At 37.7% G+C, this 23,924-nt stretch overlaps 1 protein-coding gene and 1 pseudogene across 7 annotated transcripts in view; both read right to left on the minus strand.

Moving 5' to 3' along the window:
* Positions 1–19,317, minus strand: part of LNPK (lunapark, ER junction formation factor) — a 78,668-nt gene extending 59,351 nt beyond the window's left edge. For 4 of the 7 annotated variants that reach the window (XR_012000329.1, XM_025993990.2, XM_072752009.1 and 1 more), the window contains exons 1-4: positions 18,665–18,846; positions 12,551–12,639; positions 10,865–10,906; positions 9,622–9,809 (exon numbers count right to left, since the gene is read on the minus strand). Coding sequence is in view for 6 of the 7 variants with exons in the window: in XM_025993990.2 (XP_025849775.1) it covers positions 9,622–9,809; positions 10,865–10,906; positions 12,551–12,577 (257 nt within the window). In the remaining variant the exon portion in view is untranslated. Of the gene's footprint in view, positions 1–9,621; positions 9,810–10,864; positions 10,907–12,550; positions 12,640–14,554; positions 14,795–18,664; positions 18,858–19,012 lie in introns of those variants that run through there. The other 3 variants (XM_072752006.1, XM_025993989.2, XM_072752005.1) reach the window with 3 other exon arrangements.
* LOC112916541 (coiled-coil domain-containing protein 138-like) lies at positions 157–8,804 on the minus strand (annotated as a pseudogene).
* Positions 19,318–23,924: the final 4,607 nt, after the last annotated feature.

Below are 23,924 nucleotides of genomic sequence, written 5' to 3' on the forward strand. Positions count from 1 at the left end.
AAGCTTCTTATAGACTTCATTTCAAAAAGTTTTAAAAAATTCTACTTTTCATGATAAATGATGCTACTGATTACTTGGTGGACTTTTAGTTTGCTAATTTTTACACTCTTACAAATAAGCAACACATACATAATATATCTAAAATAACAAGCTAGCTTAATCGCTTGCATTGGAGGCCAAGGAGTTGCATTTTGTCAAACCCAAATTGAACAGAGTTGAATTTAGGTTAATACAGAGAAAAGCAAGTTCTAGATGTATTGTCCTTTATAATTTTTGAAGTATCAGATGAATAGTAAAAAGTTCAAAGAGCTTTACTCTTTATTACTCTTGATTTCGGAAAGCTTCTTGCAGAATAATACTGAGCTTTTTTAGTATCTTAAAATCAAGCTTAGGGGTTTGAAGCAGCACAGAGCAAGTACAAAAAAATAAAGTGTTGCTACAGGCTTCCAGGAAAGGCTTGCAAGGATTTAGATTCCACTGTCATCTGAAGCAAACTATCAATGACAGTAGAGAGGATCCTTTACTGGATATTCTTAGATGATTTAGTATTACTGGGACAGCTTGACAGTCCAAAAACAAGACTTTTCCTTCATCTGTCTTCAAGTCCAGAGACAATCAAATGCCTGAGCACGTAGTCAGCCTGAGTAACCGTTTTGAGAACAATTATAGTTTATTAAAACCTCAGCGGTAAATTGAAGCTCTTAAAGAAAGCAACTGTTTTCCACTGAATGTTGTAAAGAATCCTGAATTCCCTTAGTCACTACTCCTCTGAATATGTGTTTACCAGTCTCCTCAATGTTATGTCATGCTCGAATGCTATGTTCCTGCATCTAGCTTAGAGACCAATATATAAATTTTACAAAAGGCTCACGAAGTTTGGTATTCACAAATAGCATGCACTGGAGCTGCTCTGTTATCACAGGCAAAAGCTTTATACACTTCTGAATATCATTTCTCTAGCACGCAAATTTGAGTAGCAGCTTTCCATTGTCCATTCCAGATTCTTTACTTTTTATTTTACTAAGGTAATCTGAAATCCAGTTGATGAAAACAATTAAAAGTTCATAAACTTGTGCATTAAATATAAATAGCGGCTTGTGAGTTTCTGAGACTGGTACTTTTTTCTTATTTTAAACTTTTCACTTCATTGGCAACATGTGAACTTCCTTTCAATCTCTGTAAAACTCATACTTCCTCTGTAAATTATCTAAAGGAGCTTGAACTCTCTTAGCCTGAATCTCCATCTTTTTCTTTTCTTCACTTACTTCATTTTTAAAACTGTAGAATGAGTGGGCCTCTCAGTGGTGCAATCCATTGACAGTCCAACTCTTGGTTTCTGCTCCAGTCATGATCTCAAGCTCATGAACTCAGGGTTGTGGGATGAGCCCCACATCAGGCTTCAGGCACAGTGTGGAGTCTGTTTGAGATTCTCCCTCTCCCCCTCCTGCTCATGCTCTCTCTCTCTCTCTCTGTCTCACACACATACATACACACACAAAATAAATAGCTCTTTTAAATTGCAGAATTATATATATAAAATTTTATAGTTTTAAATATAATTTACATAAATATAAATATGTCTTAAAGATAATTATATATTTTATATATATAAAATTTTTAACAAAACTACCCTTGGAACAGACAGAAAACCAAAAAGATTAACTACTATTGAATTTAAAAAGTTAAGAGCTACCCTCCATAAATAGCACCAAGTTCAGAAGATATCCAACAGAATACTACCAAACTTATTAAGGACAGATGACAGTTCTATTTAATGTATTCTAGAGCATTAGAAAATAAAGACAAGCTTTTAGATGTTTTTATAAAATGATTACAACTATGAAATTACAAATTTTCCTGGAATTCAGGATTTCAATCTTTGAATTCAAAACTTAATATAATCCATCATATTAGGGGATATAAGATGAAAAACTCAAATGGCTATTTCCATAGATAATGAAACAGTATTTAACAAAATTCAACAATCTTTCTTGGCTTAAAAGAAAACTAAACATGGATGGAAAATTCCTTAACATGATAAAATGTTCTGATCCAAAAGTCAAAAAAAAAAATGTTCAATAGGGAAATATTAGAAGTATTCCCAAGGAACAAGTCCAGAATGTCCACTATTTCCTCTAATAACATTGTCCTGAAAGTATCAGCCTACACAAGCCTACACAATTAGCCAAAAGAAAAAAAAAAAAAAATCAGACAAAAAATACGTAAGGAGGTGGTAAAATTATTGCTGTTCACAAATGATGTCTGAATACTTTAAAAATACTTTAAATTTTTTTTTAAAAGACTTTTATTTGAGAGAGCGAAATGAGCAAGAGAGAGAGAGGGAAGAACAGTGGGAGTGGGAGAAACTCTTTTGAGCAGGGAGCCTGGGCTTGATCCCAAGACCCTGAGATCATGACCTCAGCCAAAGGCAGACGCTTAACCACTGAACCACCCAGGTGCCCCAATACTTGTAAACTCAAAAAAATCAATTAAAAAATTTATTAAAAACAAGATAATTCTTGCAGTTGAATACAAAATTGTATGGAAAAAATCAATAAATTCAAATATACAATCAGTTCTAAAACATACTAAAAACCCTCTCTTAACCTAATTCATCAAATCATCCCAGCTGTTCTTTTCTGAAACTGATACTATTTGAAACAGTAGTACAGTATGAATTTCTGTTAAACATAATTTAGTGACTTGCACTATAAAATTCTAAAGGTATACAAAGAGGAAATACTTGGAACCTCAATATAACAGAATCACATTTTAATTATGGTAAATATTTTAAAACCCTAATATTTGGTGTTTTACTGTACTAAATTTAAAAATGCTAAAAGTTAAAATATAGCAGAATATCTAAAACTCAATCAATATAATCAAACCTTCATCACTTTTAACTAAAGGATTAACACTCCATAAACCTCCAACCAAACCTGAAGGTTTTTCACCAACCTTCATATATGGAACACTTTCTGCCAAACTTAAGTGCTGTCTTTCCAACAACCTCATAACCCTACCCAATTTATTGTTTTTCGATGAGATTTAGCAATATATAAAGCTAAAAATGAAAAGATATACCAGATAACTACGTTGATTACTTTGTCAGTTTATTTAACTATCAAAGGCTTTAGTAAGAATTACCTTCACATTCGGACAAACTAATAACAGTGATTTATTTTGGTATAAGGAATAAAGCAGGAATCAAACTTTTCTTTTTAATTGAATGGACTTTAATTTTTTTATATATATAACTCAACACCACTTTCCCCCAATGATTTGAAATGTCATCATAAATAAAAACCATACATATCATACCATATCATATATAAAAATTCCTTTTCAGATTTATTTCTGGATTCTTGTGTCCTTCTTGGTTTGTGCCAAACTTAAATTCATATACTAGTTACACACTGTGCCAAACTTTTAATTTATAGACTATTTGTACACTATAGCAAACTTTTAATTAATGAAGTTTTATAATGCATTTACTTATAATAAATCACTGTTATTAGTTTGTCTGAATGTGAAGGTAATTCTCACTAAAGCCAGATGTCAGATGCCTGACAAACCTCTGCTTCTCACCCCTCTCCTTTTTTAGAATTTTCAGGACTATTCTTATGTGTTTATTTTTCCATTAAAACATATGGAGGTGCACCTGGGTGGCTCAGTCAGTTGAGTGTCCGACTCTTGATTTCAACTCAAGTCAGGATCTCAGGGTCCTGAGATCAAGCCCCAAGTTGGACTCCATGCTCAGCAGGGAGTCTGCTTGAGATTCTCTTTCTCTCTCCCTTCTCCCTCTGCCCCTTCCCCCCTTTTCTCTCAAATAAATAAATCCCCCCCCTTTTTTTTAAGTATAGGATAACTGTGCCAAAATTTTTAAAGTACTGTTGGTATTCTTATTGTGACCACGCATTTTTATGTTAATTTGGGGAGAACTGAGCTCATAACAATACCAAATTTTCCCAACCAAGAATAGGATCTATCTCTTAATTATGTCTCAGTACATCATTCTTTAAGTACAGAATTCTATAAATTGAATAACTATGATTATTCAAATATCTATAAACATTGCAAAAAGGATGCCTGCAAAATGATTTCTTACCCACCAAAACCTCTTAGTAAATATTCTCCTTGAGTAAATACCAAGAGATATTCACAGACATCTTCTCCTTTAAGAGCCAACTATAGTTGATGAGAGATACTTTGTATTCTTATTCAGAGTGCCATGAAAGAAATGTTTAACTTTCCTCAAAAGGTTACAAAGTATGCTTTTCAACTCTTCTAGATGGACTGAGAAATATCTTTTACCAGTTAGTTGGGAGGTGGGGGAGTGGGAAGAAGGCTTTTAAAACTGTGTAAGATCAAAGCCCTATCCTCAAATGGTTTTCAATTTAAGTAGGAAAACAAACAAACAAACAAACAAAAACATTAAAAAATTTGCTTAACTTTTCCCCCTCCCTAACCCCATTTTAACAGGAATTAAAAAAAAAAAAAAAAGAAAAGAAAAGAAACCCAGAAGGAAATTATAGTTAATTAAGTACTCTGGGAAGGTCAATGTCTTACACTAATAAGCCTTTGAAATGATCTTCTAGAGAATGAAATTTCTAGAAAGTTATCATCTGTAAGAATAAAGTACCCAGGAATAGAAGTCTAAGATTGCTTGCAGAGTTAGTTAAGGGTAGAGACAAAGCTTAATGGTTGTTCACTCTCAGAAAATGAACCTATTCCCAAGGTAATGCATACTTGCCAGCACAATCAAGAAATACAAATTTTAAACTATAATCCAAACCTTCCTTCACCATGGAACATAGGCTTAATGACTCCTATGAAATAAGTTCAGCATTTAGATAATTTGTTTCAGTAATAGTTGAAAAATCAGCGATATAAATTTATTATTGAATTTGAAAGGCAGAAAAATACCAACTTTCTCCATATTACATCATGAAAAGAAGATATAATATCAAAGCATCTTATACAGGTTGAAATTCTATCATTAAAGATCATTTTAAGATAGTTATGACTATGTAATATATGCTCATTCCTGATTCCATGACCTCTCTGTCCAGTAAAAGCATTTGGGAAACTTGGAATGCAGAGATAACAGTCACTTTTTGCAGTTATCAGGTAGATTTCTAAGCTTTAAAATCAGTGTAGACAGTGATAAGTAAAACAATACATTTTATTGTTCTTTCTGCTTCCATTTCTTTAAGTAAACCCTGGTTCCATTTCTTTAAGTAAACCCTGATCCAGACCTTAATATTTTTGTTTCCAAAGAAAAAAAGTCCAGGACTAAACTAAGACAATAGTTCACACAAAAGAAAACGTCCTGCGGTAAGTCTTCCTTCTACATACCACAACATCCACTTTCACGTTGTTGTATTTTATTTCATGCTTTTTTGATTGTCATCCATCAGAAGGACAATTCTATTCTTTGTTTGATAACTGGCCTATGCTTCCAAAAGTGGAGAGCTCAGTGAAATAGAAGCAGTGGCAGTCAAGAACCAGGTCACAAATGTGAGTGAGACAAAGTGAGAAATGGCTCTGAAGCTTAACAAAGCAAGAAATACTGGATGCAGGTGATGCAGAAGAGGCAGGACAGTGAGGATACTACAGTCTCATACTCAAAATAAGAGAAAGATCAAACTGAAAAAAATAACAAAATTTTTAAAGAAGTTAAAGTTTTTTCTACTTTTAAGAACAATCAGTATATGATTTATTTGCCCCCCAAAACAAAGTCGTCTGCAGCATAACAGCAGATCCAATAGATCACAAGTTTTGAACAGCCATTAGAATTAGCACAGTAGTTTCCTGTCAGACATTCTTTTGTAACTAGATAGAAATCTTTCATAATCAAAAGATCAATTTTGATATAGAAATGGATGTCAAGTGAGCTTTAAGTTTTTTAAAGATGTTCAATCAAATAAACATCACACTTATTCCCTTTCTAAATTTCCTTTCTCTCTTTTAATAAAAAACCAGAAATGAACAAGGGAAAGGAGCTCAGCATTATAAAATCTGCTATACCTCGGATAAGAACATTCCAAAACATTCCAAAAAGAGAAAGAAAATGACAGAGATTTTATTTGGTAATACGCATGGACTCGATTTTTTGCTTTTACCTACATACAAAGCTAAAATTTTATGATCTCCAGGAGTTCCAATTGGAAAATATGTCCTGCACTAAAGACTAAACAAACACAATTATTTTACTTTAGCAGTCCCCCAAAAAAGAGATCCTACACCTGCCAAATGTCAAACCAAAAAACCTAAATAGCACCCAATTCATTCTTGTCCCTTACCTTCCCAATTTCTCCCATCAAGTTGCCTCAGTTGTACTTCTGAAATACTACCAAGTCATCTATACATCTCCACTGCCACTGGGATGCCCAATCCATCTTTACCTTTAAACTCCTATAACAGCATCCTAGCTGACCTCCCTGTTTTCTACTCTTGTCCTCCTCTACTCAATCTCCACAGCCAACACACGATCCTCTTTCTTTTTTTTTTTAGGTATTTTTTTAAGTTTTTTATTTATGATAGTCACAGAGAGAGAGAGAGAGAGGCAGAGACACATGATCCTCTTAACTTAAATCTCATTGTGAGGGCAGCCCGGGTGGCTCAGCGGTTTAGCGCCGCCTGGCAGCCCAGGGCTTGATCCTGGAGACCCGGGATCGAGTCCTGCATCGGGGTCCCTGCATGGAGCCTGCTTCTCCCTCTGCCTGTGCCTCTCTCTCTCTCTCTCTCTCTCACTCTGTGTGTCCCTCACTAATAAATAAATAAATCTTTAAAAAAATAAAATAAATCTCATCATGACATTCTTCCACTAAAACCTTTACAAGCTTCCCAATTCACCCAAAATGAAACACAAACTCCTTAGCCATGACTCTTCCCATGATCCAGATACCATCTGATTGTGCAAGCACACCTATCACTCTCTACATCACACATTCCATATATAATGATCTTTTTGACCTTAAATAAGTCATGATCTCTCCTATCTCACAGTCCTTTTATTTTCTGTTCTCTCTTCCTGTCAAGATCTTCCCTCTCAACGCTTGGATTTTTGTTTTTGTTTTCAGGATTTGAAGAACACACAGGTAAAAAATTCAAACGATACAAAAAAAAAAAAAAAAACATGGAAAGAAACAACTACAAAAATTCCACCACCCAAAGAGAATTTCCATTAATATTTTGAGGTTAATCCTTTCCTACATCTCTCTATAGACACATATGCTATTATACACCGTATATATAAAAATAATCTTCCATAAATTCCAACTCTCTCCAAGCTGGTTCTTTCTCATACATTAGTTCTCAACTCAAATACTGCCTTCTCAAAAGAGGACAGTTCCTCTCTATCACATCACCCTGTTTATTTTCTTCATTACACTTGTTTGCTTATTGGTCTCTCATCTTTTATCTGTCCAGTCCCAATAGAATGTAAGCTCCATGAAGGCAGAGATCTTGTCACTACTTTCTCATTCAATCACTAGGGTCTAGCCCAATACCTAACACATTGCAGATGCCCAATATTTACTGGATGAACAGATGCTGGTTCTGATCAACATTTATAAACTGCCAAATCCTAAATTTAAATCTCCCATTCAAATTTCTTTCCTGAGCTTCATACTCATACTTAACCATACCACTTGGCAGCTCTCTCTAGATAGAACACAGGTATTTTAGTCTTAGTGAGCAAACCTGCTCTTCCTCATGGGATTCCCTATTCAGATGGTGTTCCCTATTTAGATGAATGAGACTACCATCAACCAAATTTCCCAAGCCATACTCTTAAATTTTATCCTTGTTACAACTATTCCCCCTCACCTCACACCCACCCAATCACCAAGAGCATCTCCATATTACCTCAGTTCTGTCTCCTAAATCTCAATATATCCACCTCATTCAGCCCATCTGCTTCTCTTCTACTCTGCTACCTCCACCCAAATTCCAAATCACCGTCAATCATTTTTCCCCTAGACAACTGTAACAACCTTCTAACTTGCTGCTTCAGATCCACTCTTACTCCCCTCTAATTTGTTCTCCATGGTCTAGCCTCAATATTCTCAAAATAACAATATGATCACATTATATTCCTTCTTAAAAATCTTCAATGGCTTCCCATTACTCTTAGATTAAATCCTAAAATCCCTATCATGGATTATAAGGCCCACAAGAATACCCCATGCCTAACTATCTAGACTTTCCCTATAAATCAGTCTTCGGCCTTCTTTCAATTTTTTAAACCTACCATGCTCTATTCCCCCCAGGGCCTTCATATATGCTGTTCCTTCTGCCTAAAAGATTATCCACCATGTCACACCACTCTTAAAACACATAATCATCCTTGGGTCTCAAATTCAAAGTCACTTCCTCAGGGAGGCTGTGGTAGGCAGAATTCTAAAGCTGTCTCTCTTCTTCCCCAAGATTTCCATCCTCTGGTAATACAATCAAACAGTAATCTATGTACTGCTATGAAGGGACTCTGCAAATATAATTAAGTATTACTCAGCTGATTTTATGCAAGGGAGATTATCCTGGATTATCTTAGTGGGTCTAATATAATCAGTTAAACCCTGAAAGGCAGAGCTTTCTCTGGGCTGAGGGCAGAATCAGAAGTCAGAAAGATGTAGCACAATCAGCAAATAACCTGACTAAACCTGGAAGATTCTCCCCCTAGAAACTCCAGATAAGATCCCAGTCCAGCTGAATGGCTACCTTGACTGAGGCCTGTAAGACTTTAAGCTGAGAGCCCAGTCAACTCACCTGGACTTCTGACCTACACTGTGATACAACATGCGTGTTGCTCTAAGCTGCTAAATTTGTGACAATAACAGAAAATGAATACAAACTCTTCCCTGACTCCCACCTCCACCACAGATAGTGTCAGAGCCTCTGTTAAATGTTCCCATAGCATTTGACACTTCTCTTTGATAATATTCATCATACCTATTACTTATTTTAATATATACAGTCTAAAATCTACAGAGTCTTTATATTTTTGTATACCATACACCATTATATTCCAACATCTACAAAATCCAACATCTACAGAATGTACCCACAAAAGTTTGTAGAGTGAATGAACCAAATTTTTTATTAAATTGTCTCTCAAAATTGTCAATCATGACACACCTTCAGTAAAGTGCTATATTATAAAATATTTCTATAATAAGGGTCAATTGCTTTATAGCAGTGATTAAAATGAAGGGGAAAAGAGATGGGATGAGTGGAACATATTCAGAATCACTGGGGCAGCTGGGTTTTTTGTTTGTTTGTTTTACAAATCCTCCCTCAGTTACAACTACCCACAATCTGAAATGCCCACTCCTTGCCCTATATCCCTACAGGAATGTGATCTATTAGAGGATCACAAAAGATTCCCACATAGAGCCATTATTACTAATGTCACTGAGTGATATTCCTCAGCTCTGCTGAATTATAAATTAAGGTTCAATACAGTTAGTTTACTTTTTTAAAGAAGTAACTTTGCAAAATGAAAACAAAAGCAAATTTACTCAATCTGAGACATTACTATTTCACAATATAGAGAGACTAAATATATTTTAACCGGCCAAAAAGAGAAAAGGTCAACTAAATGAACAATTTACTTACATCAATGGGAAAGCAAAAAATGGAAGTGTCATGGCCAGTCTTGCTGTAAATTCATCAGGAAGATACCACAAGTATACAATTAAACATGTAAACAGATAAAGAATTGAAGAGTAGAGAATTAATCTTCCAACCCATAATTTTTGTAATCTCTGATTTTTTTCCCTAAATTCTTCCAATGCTTGAATTTCCTGTTAAGAGAAAATTATTCTATATTATTTAATTGAATCTCAAATTTCATAAAGAAATCAAAGTGTCAACAAAAAATTTTAACATGATAGATTATATAGGAAAAACTCTTAAAAGTCAATTAAATGTAATACTTTAATATTTTAAAAAGAACATAATTTGAAAAAAAATTAGAAATGAAGTTAGAACATATGAAAATGCCTATGCTGACAAGTCAGTCTTTTAAATGCAAAATTAAAGGGCACCTGAGTGGCTCAGTCCATTAAGCATCTGCCTTCAGCTCAGGTCATGATCCCAAGGATCCTGGGATGGAGCCCCACATCAAGCTCCCTGCTCAGTGAGGAGTCTACTTCTCCCCCTGCCCTTTCCCCCCTGCTTTTGATGTCTCTCCTTCTTTCTCTCTCTATCTCAAATAAATAAAAATAAAGTCTTTAAAAATAAATAAATAAATGCAAACTTAAGATACCCTTTTCGACTATCAAATTAGCAAAGATCAAGCATGAAATGGACATCAATATATAGTATTTAATAATCTAAATAATTCTCTCTGTATAAGGTCTAAAAAAAGTCTGGCTAAAAATAAGTTAATTAGTTTTTTAAATCTGACTATAAAAAAAATTTTTAAAAATTGCAACAGTAACCATACTAGATTTTTTCAATCTATTCACCACTCAATATTCCTAAGAAATAATCATTTTTGATAATGAAGTTTGTGAAGTTTTCAGACTGATAAAAACTATTGCAGACTATCTTATTTTTTTTTTTTTTTTGCAGACTATCTTATAATCTACTTTATCCTATCTGTAACATTGCTTTACACCATGCTATACATCAAATTTCATTCTAACAGGTTCTACTGACACAGACTTAAGTGACTGAGAGACTTCAGATATTTTTCTGAGATAATACAACAATAAACTTCTCAGGCTTACTCTATTTGATCTCTAAATTCCCAAACCAGATCCAGTCTCCAAAATAATATACATATACTAAAATTAAAATAATATTTATGCAATACTTAAAATGAATTAAAACACCCCAGAGCCCAAAGACATACCTTATCTATATTTTCCAGAACTTCTACAGTTGAAGGTTTTGTCTGTTATCAAAACAGATATGAGACATTAAAACTTGTTCCTGCAAACTTAGAAACACTTGATTTATAAAATCATAAATGAACATTTTAACTCAAAAAATAAAAATAAAGTAAAAAGGAACATTTTAATTCAAACCTTTTTCAAATGTCAAGCAATATGTATTCCTATTTATTAATGAGATTTAGATTTAAATAAAATTACAATTACAAACAGAACTACATGATTAAAGAAATAAACATTTTCCTATTAGATTTTTTAGTCCTAGAAGTACTTTCAACTCTGACCACTCAATTTCTACCATTTTATTTCTACCATTCTTAATCAAATTTTATAGAGAAATTTTCCCTCCAAGAAAAATTTTCTTAGATATGATTATCCAAAATATATCATATATTAGAAATTTCAAGACTAGGGATACCTGGGTGGCTCAGTGGTTGAACATCAAGACTAAAGATGGTCTGCTCTACTACTACTATTGCTAAAAGTTCACTTAGGACTCTGAAAGTCAAAATCCATAGGCTATCTTCATTTTGAATTCCTAACGTATTTTTCTGAAGATTAGATTTTTAAAAGGCAACTAAGAATACTTCATTATAGCAGAGTTGTTTGTTAAAAATATTTTTTATATATCCAGAATAAAAACCAGCCAAAATGTCTCCTACAACACTTGAGAAGGTACTTACCAATTATATACTCAATAATGTAAGAAAGTAGTGGATATCAATCAATTCATTGTAGTTCCCACAAGTTGTTAACTTTAGGTTGAACCATATGAAATTGCCAATATTCAACTGTTTTGACTTACATAAAAAGCAATTTCATACGGTTCAATCTAACAAAGACAAAGGAAAATTAATCCTCATATGGTTCAACCTAACAAAGACAAAGATAAATTTGATCCTCAAGCAGAACTATCAAAAAGTTTTAAAGGAAGGACAAAGTCCAAAACAAAGCAGTTCCAGCAACAGTCAAAAAAATGAGTCTACCAAATCTTGCTAGACTCCATTATATGGCAAAAGAGGTTAAAAATAAGCTTTGTCTGAGACTACATTATCTCCTCTCATATTAGAAAAGAACATTTGTCACTATATTTTAAATTTGTAGCGCTAAATTGGAGATACTTTCTCTAAATAAATAAAATAAAATCAATAAAATCAAACTGCATTCCAAATTTTGTTTAATTCCTAAAAGTATATTTAGTATGACTTCAACAAATACATATGATAAGCAAAAAGATATAGCCCATAAAAACATAAGTATTATATAGCATACAACTATAATTTCAACTACTTCAATAATAACAATAATTTTAACTATTCTTCAAATAAGATTGAAATAGAGGCAATAAGCAGAAGAAAACAAGAATAGATAACCATTTACACATGAATGCATAAATAGATAAATAAAAATACTCAGAAGTCAAAGTGAAATAATGATATTAAAAAGAGACATTGTATACCTATACAGCAAGTGAATATTAAAGTCCAAATATACAACTAATTCATATGAGGAGGAAGAAAATTAAATAGAATTAGGGATAATATCAAGCTATACTCAAGTCTATACCACAAAGGAGACTTTTACAAGTAGGTTTATGTGACACTTTATATTTGACTAAGAACTGGCTGTAAAGAAAACTAACTTACCCTCCATCGAGAAAATAATCCACCCATCTTTTATGTGTAGAAACTGGGCACAATGATAAATATCATCAATCGTCCAAAGGAATTCACAGCTAGAAATAAAGCAAGTATTTAAAATTTTTAGGTTAAATACATACTATACCCACTATAAAATGTAGATGTTGCAATACTGCCCAAAAATACTATAAAATATTAATTTATTTGAACTCCACTTACACGGAATTTTAGTTCAGATATTCTTGAGACAGAGTCTACCCCTCAACAAATCCCTTCTTCCATACCAGTACATATTTAAAAGTGAAAATAAAGCTAGAAAGACTTTTAAATGGCAAGGCATTTTAACAGTATATATTCTTATTGCTTTGCAACTTACTGTTCTTTCAAGTAGGTCCCCTAATGTCCTAAGAAAAGTTTTGCTGTACTACTTTCATTCTACATGCTTAGATACAACATATCTATCATTCAGCTGTCTCTCAACTAAACTAGTTATTTGGAATTAGGGGTGTTTTACAATGTTTAGAATATTTTACAAGTAACAACAGAAAGCCAATAGACCTTGAGCAAGTCATTTAATGCTTCTGAGCTTTAATTTTCTGTAAATTAAACTTAATATATCAGCACTTTTCACAGGATAGCCTTCATTGTTACCATTTTACAGATAAGAAAATTAAGAGAAAAGACGTTCAGTGATTTGCCCAATAGCTCGGAAAAAACATGATTCAAAGCTACTGTATCTTCAGGGTGCATGAGTCAAAGCTACACTATCTTAAAGGACACCTGGGTGGCTCAGTGGGCTGAACATCTTTATTTCAGCTCGGATCATGATCTCAGGGTTGTGAGACATAGCCCTGAGTTGGGCTCTACGCTGGGTGTGGAGCCTGCTTGGGATTCTCTCTCTTCCTCTTCCTCTGCCTCTCTCTCTAATTAGAAAAAAAAAAAAAAAAGCAAACAAACAAAAAAGCAAAAAGATATCTTCAGACTTCTAATCTGTTCACTACTGTCCCAATACCCAAATAAACATTTCTCTCTGAAATTGTGTCTAAGTCCCTCAAGTCAACTGACCTTCATGTTAGCTAGCTGTGTATCTATGTCCTTCTTTTAGTTGTTTCTCTATGACTCTCAAATGTATTATATTACTATATGGATGAAAATGTTATCAGCCATCTTAGATTCTAAATCAATTTATTAGTCAATAATTCTATCTTAGATTCTAAATCAATTTATTAGTCAATAATTATATAAGTTCTTATTCTTTTAACCTGAAATAGTGAAAGTATACTTTCAAATTTACATATTTTTACCAGGAATAGTTACATACTGTCCGTGTACAAAACTACTTCATCCCACACACAAAAAAGGCGATAATTCTCACATTTTTTTAAACCATTAATGCAATCAAAAATGACACCAGTACCAAGTAAATACATCTACTCTGCAACACTAGTCACAGATTGGAATTAGCATAAGGCATACCATCTTGGACTTTCTCGATTAGAGAAGTAACAAAGATCCATTTTATTAAATATTTCCACGTACAAAGTGATTTCTAGGACCAGAAATACCTATAAGCTATCCTAAAAAATTCTGGTGTTTATAAATGGATGTTACAAGCCACAATTAAGTTGTAACCTAAGCACTATTAATCCTTCAATATTAAGTCAGTATTCAAATTTCTAAGATGCAATTGTAGGAAATCCAGGAACTTTAATGAATAGAAGTATAATTTCTCAGTTAAAACATCAAATAGGTCTTAAAACATATCTTAAGGTTTTAAGATGCTAAAAATACTCACCAAGAAAGGTGACTGGGTAGGGAGGATTTATACAAATCACTTAACTTGGTACTTTCAAAGTATATAGTAGTTCCCTAATTGTATAGTGTCTAGCACAGTGTTTTGAACACAACTGACCTACACATTTTGGTTTGTAACATTTATATGCCTCTGAGTTAAGTTTGTAGCCATCACAATTCAGAATTCTTATAATTTAAAGATAATAACAGGGGTACCTGGCTGGCTCAGTTGATAGAGCATGGGACTCTTGATCTTGGGGTCGTGAGCTCAAGCCACATGTTGGGGGTAGAGATTACTTAAAAATAAATGCATAGGGGAACCCTAGGTGGCTCAGTGGTTTGGCGCCTGCCTTTGGCCCAGGATGCGATCCTGGAATCCCGGGATCGACTCCCACGTCGGGCTCCCTGCATGGAGCCTGCTTCTCCCTCTGCCTGTGTCTCTGCCTCTCTCTCTGTCTTTCATGAATAAATAAATAAATAAATCTTTTTTTAAAAATGCATAAATAAATAATTTTTAAAATAACAATTAAAAAAAGTAATGACAGCAATAAAGATACCAGTTAAATATTTGATAAATACTTTATCTCTGGTAGGCCCTAAAACAAATGCTTTACATGAATTTCATTTAGATACTACTATCATCCCATTTTATAAATGTCAGAAACTAAGGCTAGGGAAATGAAGTAATTTGGTCCCAGAAATATTAAGTAGCATAGCCAGACACAGTATTTTAGTTTTGATTTTTTTATGAAGCAAGTAGTTATTCCCAATAACACAAAATCAGAAATAAAGTCTGCTTTATATAAATAAGATTGGAATATTTACATATAAATACATGAAAACACCTCTGACATTCTCAAATAGCTGGTAAACAGAGCTACTGAAGTGGAAAGTAAGTTATAAACACAAGAGACAGTGTTGGTACAGTGTATCATGTGGCCCAGTTCCTTCCTTTGATTAAATCTGAATGCTTAAATCTGCATGGAAGAGAAGCTAAATGATTTGCCAAATCATTTTGGCAGCTAGCTTCAGCTAGTGGCAGACTGGAAGTCTGCAAGCACTGCCTTTACTTGTCCATTGCACATCACTTTTTAAATGTAATATGAAATATATGCATAATATTGCAATTAATATCAATGTTGACATCAATTATTTGTTTGGAGACTTGTTTTGATGTTAATGAAACAAACTATGCTTAACCTTTAAGATCCCTGAAGCAGGGTATTATGCTTTAAAATTTGTCCTCTAAAACAACATTAGGGTAAACAGTCATTAAATGCTTATCCATGCTTTCAGGCTCTAATCAAAGAATGAGCTAATCCTCATTGTTCCAGTAATTTTCCTAAAATTCCAAATTCCAGTATTTGTTCAAAGAAACTGATTTGCTATTAATACTCATATAATGGTAGTACTTTCCAAGAGATATAAAAGCATAACAAAATTAATCAACTTTTTCTACATAGCTTTAATTTCATACCTCTTCTATGTTCAAACACTTTTACCCTCCTTGACACAAACATCTCAACTCCAATTCCTGTGGCCCATTACTTACTATGAAACCTTGGGCAAATAAGTTACTTAACCTCTCAATTATTCATTATCTTCATCTTCAAAAGAGGGATAGTTAAGGACCTTCTAAATGTTGAAAGCCTTAAATGAGATAATTCAGCAGTGCTCCACACATAACTAATTTCTCAATACAAACTGTTTTTACTGCTGTGGTCTTTGCCATTTCCTAGTCCATCTCTTCTAACACACGCAAAATATATGGGAAGCAAATAACTAGCATTTCTCTCTGAAGCATAAATCAGTGTATGCCCTTGAGTGGACAGATTGCTCAATCTCAAGTGGCTTGTCCCCAAGAGCTCTTCCATGAATGTGTACAGTCTCTTTCCACTCTGATATTACAACGGGACCTGACATGACCTTAAGAGCTGGATGCATCTACTGTGTTTTCAACAAATAATAATGCCCACCACATTATTTCAATGTTTCCTATTGACTGATATTCACACTCAGGTTTGGGGGTCAGAATTTAACATCTTGGGTCATGTCGTTCTTAAATTTTCAGTTCATTTCAAGTCATATTAAAATAATAGAGGGGCACTGAGTGGTGCAGTCAGTTGAGTATCTGACTCTTGGTCTAGCTAGGTCATGATCTCAGTGTTATGAGATTAAGCCCCTGTGGGGCCACTCAGCATGGAGTCTGCTTAAGATTCTGTCTTCCTCTGCTCCTAACCCACTCCTCCACCCCACTCTCTCTCTCTAAAATAAAAACTTTTTAAAAAAATAGAATAATGGAGTCAAAAAGGTCTGGATCAAAATATGCCTCTGCTGCATACCAGCAATGTGATCTTGGGTAAATTAAACTCTCCAACCTCAGTTTCCACATTTATGTAGTGGTGAAAAAACTTAACACTTCACAGAACTGCTGTATGAACTAAATGAAATTATATATTACTTGGCACAGTGTCCAACAAGTAGTGAGCACACAATAAATTATAGCCATTATTATTATTACTATTATCAGAAAGCACATGTAGTGCAGACAATACTCCTCATACACCTAACTTCTCAGAAAGTACCCATTTTCATAATTTTAAATTTGGAAAAATAAATTACAATTTGTATTTTAACTGAAATTGTATTGCCCTCATTTGCTCTAGTATTAAAAAATAAAAACAAAATATTCTTCAGACTCTTCCATTAAAATGTTCTTGCAGGCCTTTTAGAGGCTCTATAATGTACTCTTCGATTTAAAATTAAAAGTGATTTTGCTCCAGAATTCCTTCGAATATTCTAGCCGAAAAGGCAATTTTGAAATATCCCAAACCACATTTATTGCTCAAAAATAAAATTACTGAAAAGAAGTACACCTCTAAAAGCACTTTTATTATATGCTAATTCTGATCTTCATGGTAAGCTGATGTTCAATCTGAACTAAACACTACCAAGAAATGACTATTTCGGCAGAAAGACCTCTATATTAAATCATGCCTTGCGGATAGCTCTTATATTATTTGTCAAGTTAATAATATATAAACACCAAGCTTATTAAGAGTGTTGGGCGGATCTTAGGTGACAGAAACAAAATTCTAATTTTATCTGTGTGTGTGTGTGTCTCTATGAATAAATAAATAAAATCTTTTTTTAAAAATTCTGATTTTAGATGCACCACTTTTGTTTTTAAAAACGTGTTCAAGATCAACTTCCTCCTAAAATGGAACCACGGGGGCTGCTGAGAACAAGAGATGAGCACTCCCTGCCAGTCCGAACCTATGCCTGAAGCCAAGCTTGCTCGCATGCCACACACTGCTGCTGAACAGGGTCACTTACGTTGATGGTGACACGCAGGCCAGAGAGATAGAAAACAATTGACATAAACCAGAAGCCAACTGGGAAAAGGCGGAACATGGAAAAAACTCAGTGAGTCACCAGTTTTATTACCATGAGGGCACCATCAGCAAAACTGAGTTCAGTGATCCCAACTTGCTCAATCTCCATACACAATATTAAAGAATCAAACTAATTTTTTTTAAGATTTTTTTTTTAAGTCACCTCTATATCCAATGCAGCCAGAACTCACTACCCCCAGGCCAAGAGTCGCACGGCTCCACCAAACCGAGAGCCAAGCCAGGCGCCCCGAAGAATTGAAACTATTGATAACAGTTCAGATCTGCTCTTCTCCCCGGGGCCGAGCCTCGGTCACCCCGGCAACCTCGCTCCCTCCACCCCTTACACCGCCCACCTTCCCTCAAACAAGGACAGCGTCGGTGGAGAGGCTCCTGCAAGCAGCACGTAATCCACGCCCACATGCCTGGGCCGACCAGCATGACACTGACAGTTTTCGGTCCTCCCGATCTGTCCAATTCGTGGAGCCTCCGCACAACTCGGAGGGGGGGGGGGGGGGGAAGAGATGGACACACAACACTCAGCGACAGCTCAGCGTCGAACCTCCTGACCCCCCGCCTTGACACGGGCGGGCCAAAGAGCCGATGCTCTGCTCCACCCGGCCACCTCCCCACCCCGGACTCCCCGAGGACGCGCGGGGGTGGAGGGGGGAGGTGGCCATACGGGCTCCCGGTTACTCCAGGGTCGCCCCTGGCCCTGGGAAATCAGAGGCAGCAGGAGGCGAGGCTGCTCAGCGCGCGGCGCGGCGCGAGCCCGGGACCCGCCACCTCCGCGGAGCTCCTAGGCCACCAGGCACCCGGGCGGGCGCGCCGGGCAGAGGCGGGCGGGGAACCCGGGAGCCCGTGCCCCCGCGGAAGGCTCAGCGCGCCTCCCCTCCGCCGAGCCCTCCCTGCCGCCCTCACTCCGACGGTTTACCTGCAGGAAGCGGGCAAAGCCCGGCGCTTGCGTCCACGTCTGCCAGCTTCGGCGCCACCGCGCAGCCCGTCTCCGCAGCAGGCGGCAGCCGCCACTGACAGAGCGGTGGGCCCGGCCAACTCCTTCCCATCAAACCCCGCGCTCCCGCCGCCGGCCAATCAGCGCCACGGCCGGCGCGCGCCGCTCCGCGGTCACGTGACTGCGCCGGGGGCGGGCAGTTGGGGCGGGCCGCTCGGGCGGTTGGCCGGGGGACGCCGGCCCTGGGGCTGCCGCGGCTCGGTAGGGTGCTCGTCGTCGCGTCTCGGGGCGGGGCGGGGCGGGGGGACTGCCGTTGATTGGGAGGCTTACCGGCACGGCTACTTCTTTTCCTCGGCCTCCTCTCGTTCCTTTGAAGCCTGTTCTGCCAACTCTCACTGGAGAAAGAAAACCCCGAAATTGACCCTGGGGAGTGGGGGGGCAGGGGGGTCCTAGGTCGCCGCGAGAGGGACGGGTGGGGTTGAGGGTGCAGATGGCTGCGTCTGGAAAGGACTCGGCCCTGAAGAGCCCCAGGGTCAGCCTCCTGCGGCCGGCAGCGGAGGCGCTTAACCCGACCTCACAGCTCAGCCAGGGCCCCTCCCCACACGAGCCCGTGGAGAAAATCCAGCAGACTGAGTGCCGGAGGCCTTCGTCACTGCTGAACGTCAAAAAGGGTCATTTTGATGACAGGACGCTGACCTCACCCGTGGGGGGTGCGCTTCACACGCCGGAGGATGTTGTTCTCAAACCCGTGGAGGTCACAGAGGCCGAGTTTTCTCTGCTAAAACTCTCACCTCGCGAATACGCCCTTCCCAGGCCCTGATCTCCGGGCCCACGGATAACCCCACACACACACCGGGCGGCGTTCACCTCAGATTTGAAACGTTGGCTCCAGAGCGTTTCCTAGTCCACTGCACGTGACCAGTCTAAATAGCCAGAGATAACGTGAACCCGCGTGAGGTAACCGTGCAGCAGGGGTGAAAAGCAAGCAAAAGCTTTGGTGGTGGTTTACCTCTGTGACTTGCTTGTGCAAACATTTTTCACGGGATATTTTTCTATTCTGTTTAGTTACATCCGGGTTTTAAAATAATGCATCCGTGAGTGTCTGTCATTGCTTTAAGGCGCTACATGGAAACTTTGACGAAGCAAGCAGGTAAGGTGAAGTGAGAAACCGAGCATAGGGTACCGGAAGCTACCAGGTGATTCGCTGTGGGGTGAGCTTGTCCTCACTGTTAGAATCTTTCGTTACAGCTGTGTAAGCTTGAAAGGACGAAGGCGAGGGAACCAGAGTTTACTTGTGCACTCTGGGTCTAGTAGAAAACAGAAGAGTTTTATAGATAGAAATTCTGTATCCCAGAATTCCCTGTGAATCCCCTTGGCCTTGTTTAAAAAAAAAAAAATTCCTTCGAAGAAAATATGAATAGAAACATTTCATCTATTTTGATAACAGAAATTTAACCATTTCATTTTTCATCCTTTGCTCTTTCAAAGTATATATTTTTAAAAGGCCTGTGAAGTTAATGCAAAACATATCACCTCAGGAATATATTTTCCTAAGAGAACAGGAAAGAAATGTTTACCAGTTGCTACTGATTTTGTTCTCTAGTTTTAACTGGGCCATCAAGGTCTGTTGTAAAGGGGAAAAAACAGGAGGGAGAAGACAAGAACTAGCCAGGTGCCAGGCATCCCAAAAACCTGATCCTGAGATCATAATTATCCATAGATAATTACTCTGAAAGAGGAGACACTTGGAGGGTGAGATGTATGGAATCACTCTTTTAACCAAACAACTTCTTAAGGTAAGTATCATTTTAGAAATGAGGAAATTGAATAGAAGTATTACGTATATTGCTGAAGGTAACACTATACCACTACCTGGTAAGAGTTTGTCAGGCACAGTAAGAGAAGACCAAATATTTATCGAGGACAAGACCCTGTGTACACATACAGATAAATAAAACAGCTGTCCTAAAGTAACTGACACTAGTGAGAGAAACCTTCAAGAAAACACACAAAAAATATAGGGTAAATAACTATGATAAAGGCAAGTGTTCAAGAGATTGGAGAAGGATAAGGCAACAGCAGCCAGAAGGGGTATGGGAAAGCCAGTGAAGGTGGTGCTTTAACTGAGTCCAAATATTGAAGAATTATTGCCTACTAATCCTAAATTTCTCCTGTGATAGATTCTAAGGAAGTGAAATCAGAAAAGCACCAGAGAAGATGACAAAGGGAATAAACTAGTCAAAGGAATGCTAAAAGGTCTAATTCAACAAATAAGTAAAACCACATTTATTCAAAGGAATAAATGAAAGCTGCAAGAAATAGTTGCTATGAGAGCTTACAATAGGGTCATTCACTGACCTGGTCAGAAAGGTGAGAGAAATCTCCCTGAAGGAGGTCCTACTGGAATGGAAACCTGAAAAATGAGATACTGAAAAAAGGAGAAATGGAAACCGGGAACATCATGCATAAAGACCTTTTGTCAGAGGGGAACACTGCAAGCCTGAGGAACAGAGGACCAACAGAGGAACGTTGGCTAGAACATAGACCATACAGAGTTCACAGTACGCTGGAGACCAGACCTTGTTGGCCATACTGAGAACCTGTATCTTCTTGAGAAGCAGAGAGGGGATTTAATGATATCTGTGTTTTGAAAAGTTCATTCCAGCTGGAGTGTGAGAATATGAATAGAGCCAATTAGGGTCCCCGGGTGGTAGTTAGTGGTATTTCAAATGGATCGTGGTAGTTAGTGGTATTTCAAATGGATCGGGCTGGGAATAAGGAGATGGAGACAAGTGGGGGAAATGGAACAATTTGGGAAGTAACATGGGAGATTTAGGTGACAGATTCAGATATGGTGGGTGATCTGGAAATGTTGGGGTTAGGAGCAAATGGTCAAGAAAGAACTTGACACATCTTCAGACCACCAAAAAGGTGGTTTTATTAAAGGATGGGGACAGGACCCGTGGGCAGAAAGAGCCGCAGGGGGGTTGTGAGGCATAGCTGATTATATACTTTCAAGTTGGGAGGGCGTTAAGGACAGACAGCACAAGCCTCCAAGGTATTTTGGAAACAAGGTTTCCAGGACTCTGAGGGGGCTAACTATTGTTAGGAAAAGGTTATTACTGTTTAGTAAAAACTCAGTCATGAGATCCTTCAGGTGTGTATCAGTGGGCCATATGCTTGGAGTATGATTGCTAACATCTATGTTGAGGGGTAGAGGTAAAGGAAGCTTCCAAAGGAATTTCTGTATGTTTAAAGTATACATGGCTAAGATTGCCTATACGTGGCTAAGATTGCCTTTAGCAAAGTGCCAACACTGAGGCAGCTGAGCTCCCAGAGGAAGGTCACCTGCCTGTTCCAAGGACTTCTCAATGGGTTGTAAGTAGTAAGGAAACTTAATTTTCTTCTGCTTTTGTTTGCCACATCAGTGGGATGAACTGGGAATTGAAGAAAAAGGAGTCTGAGATGATGGGATCTCTGGCAGGCATGGTGGGTGGATAGTAATGCTATCACTGAGATATGGGGAACACTGGAATAGAGTTGGTTTTGAAGGAAGATGGAGATTTCAATTTGAACATGTTGAGTTTAAGATGTTTTGGTGACTTCAAGGAGAGGACATATATAGAGGAAAAAAATATTTTACAGTTTGTAATCTTTACAACAAGGTACCTACTTTTTATCAAAATGCAAAAAAAAAAACTACTTATTATAAACATTTTGCTTTTAAATACACTATGGAAAAACAAAATTAAAAGTGGAAGTCTTTAAAACTCTTCCCCAGAATTCCCTGTGAATCACTTGGGACTTAGTTAAAAAAACAAATTCTCAGGCCCTTTCCCTGGAGATTCTGATTCCACATGTCTGGTATGGAGCCCAGAAATTTGGATTTTTAACAAGTGCCTCTGGTGATTCTTGCCAGTGAGTTTTTCTGAGCAATGCTACTCAGTGCCAGAGGCCACCTGCATAAGAGTTACCAAGGCGCTTATTAAAATACAAGCTCTAGGGCCTTGCATACTAAAAACCCTATGGGTTGGGGGACCTGGGTGGCTCAGTCGGTTAAGCATCTGCCTTTGGTTTGGATCATGATCCCTGAGTCCTGGGATCGAGCCCTGCATCAGTGGGAGTCTGGCTCTCCTCCATCTGCCTCTCCCCTAGCTCATGGTCTCTCTTGCTCTCTGTCTCAAATAAAATATTTTTAAAAAATAAATCCCTAGAGGTAAAGGGGATGAAAGGAATGGAAGGAGGGAGATACTACAGTACCAGGTGCTCTAAGATTTCACATCTCTGACAGGTGTCCTAGGCTCTCCACCAGGCAGTTCCAAGGACAGCTAGTGTTTTTGCTAGATGACACATATGTAGAAGCAGACAGCCCTTGCAGGCTTCTGTCCCAAGTGATTCACAGGGAATAACAGCTTTCCTGCTCCTAGGCCAGGCTTCCTGCAGTGTCTACCAAAATGGCACTCCACCAACTCTGATGCTCTTTTTTTTTTTTTTTTTTAAGATTTTAGAGACAGCTGGGTGGTTCAGTTAAGCATCTTCCTTCAGGGCAGCCCCGGTGGTGCAGCGGTTTAGCACCGCCTGCAGCCCAGGGCATGATCCTGGAGATCCTGGATTGAGTCCCATGTCAGGCTCTCTGCATGGAGCCTGCTTCTCCCTCTGCCTGTGTCTCTGCCTCTCTCTCTCTCTGTGACTATCATAAATAAATAAAAATTTTAAAAAAAATTTTTTTAAAATAAAAAATAAATTTAAAAAAAAACATCTTCCTTCAGCTCAGACCATGATCCCAGGGTCTTGGGATCAAGCCCCATGTCAGGCTCTCTGTTCAGTAGGGAGTCTGCTTGTCCCTCTCTGTCTGCCTCTCACCTCCTCGCCCCCTCACTCCCGCTCCTACATCCTCTCTCAAAATCTATTAATAATTTGTAATTACTATTACTTAGAGCAAGTAGGGGGAGGGGCAGAGGGAGAGAGAGAATCTCAAACCTGGTGGAGCCTGATGAAGGGCTCCATTCCATGACCCTGAGATCATGACCTGAGCCAAAATCAAGAGACGCTCAACCAACTGAGTTGCCCAGGCACCACACGGCTCTTTTTCCACCACTGCCATCAAACTGCATCCTTCCCTGTCGTGCCCACCCCTGCCCAGCCTTCTTCAGAATTATGCTGCGTATACTCCTCCCAATTCAGGGGTTCGTTTTTTGTTTTTTGTGGGGTTTTTTTAGCTAATCTGGCCAGGCAGGACTAG

This window comes from Vulpes vulpes, chromosome 3 (genome assembly GCF_048418805.1).
Source record: "Vulpes vulpes isolate BD-2025 chromosome 3, VulVul3, whole genome shotgun sequence".
Taxonomy (NCBI): domain Eukaryota; kingdom Metazoa; phylum Chordata; class Mammalia; order Carnivora; family Canidae; genus Vulpes; species Vulpes vulpes.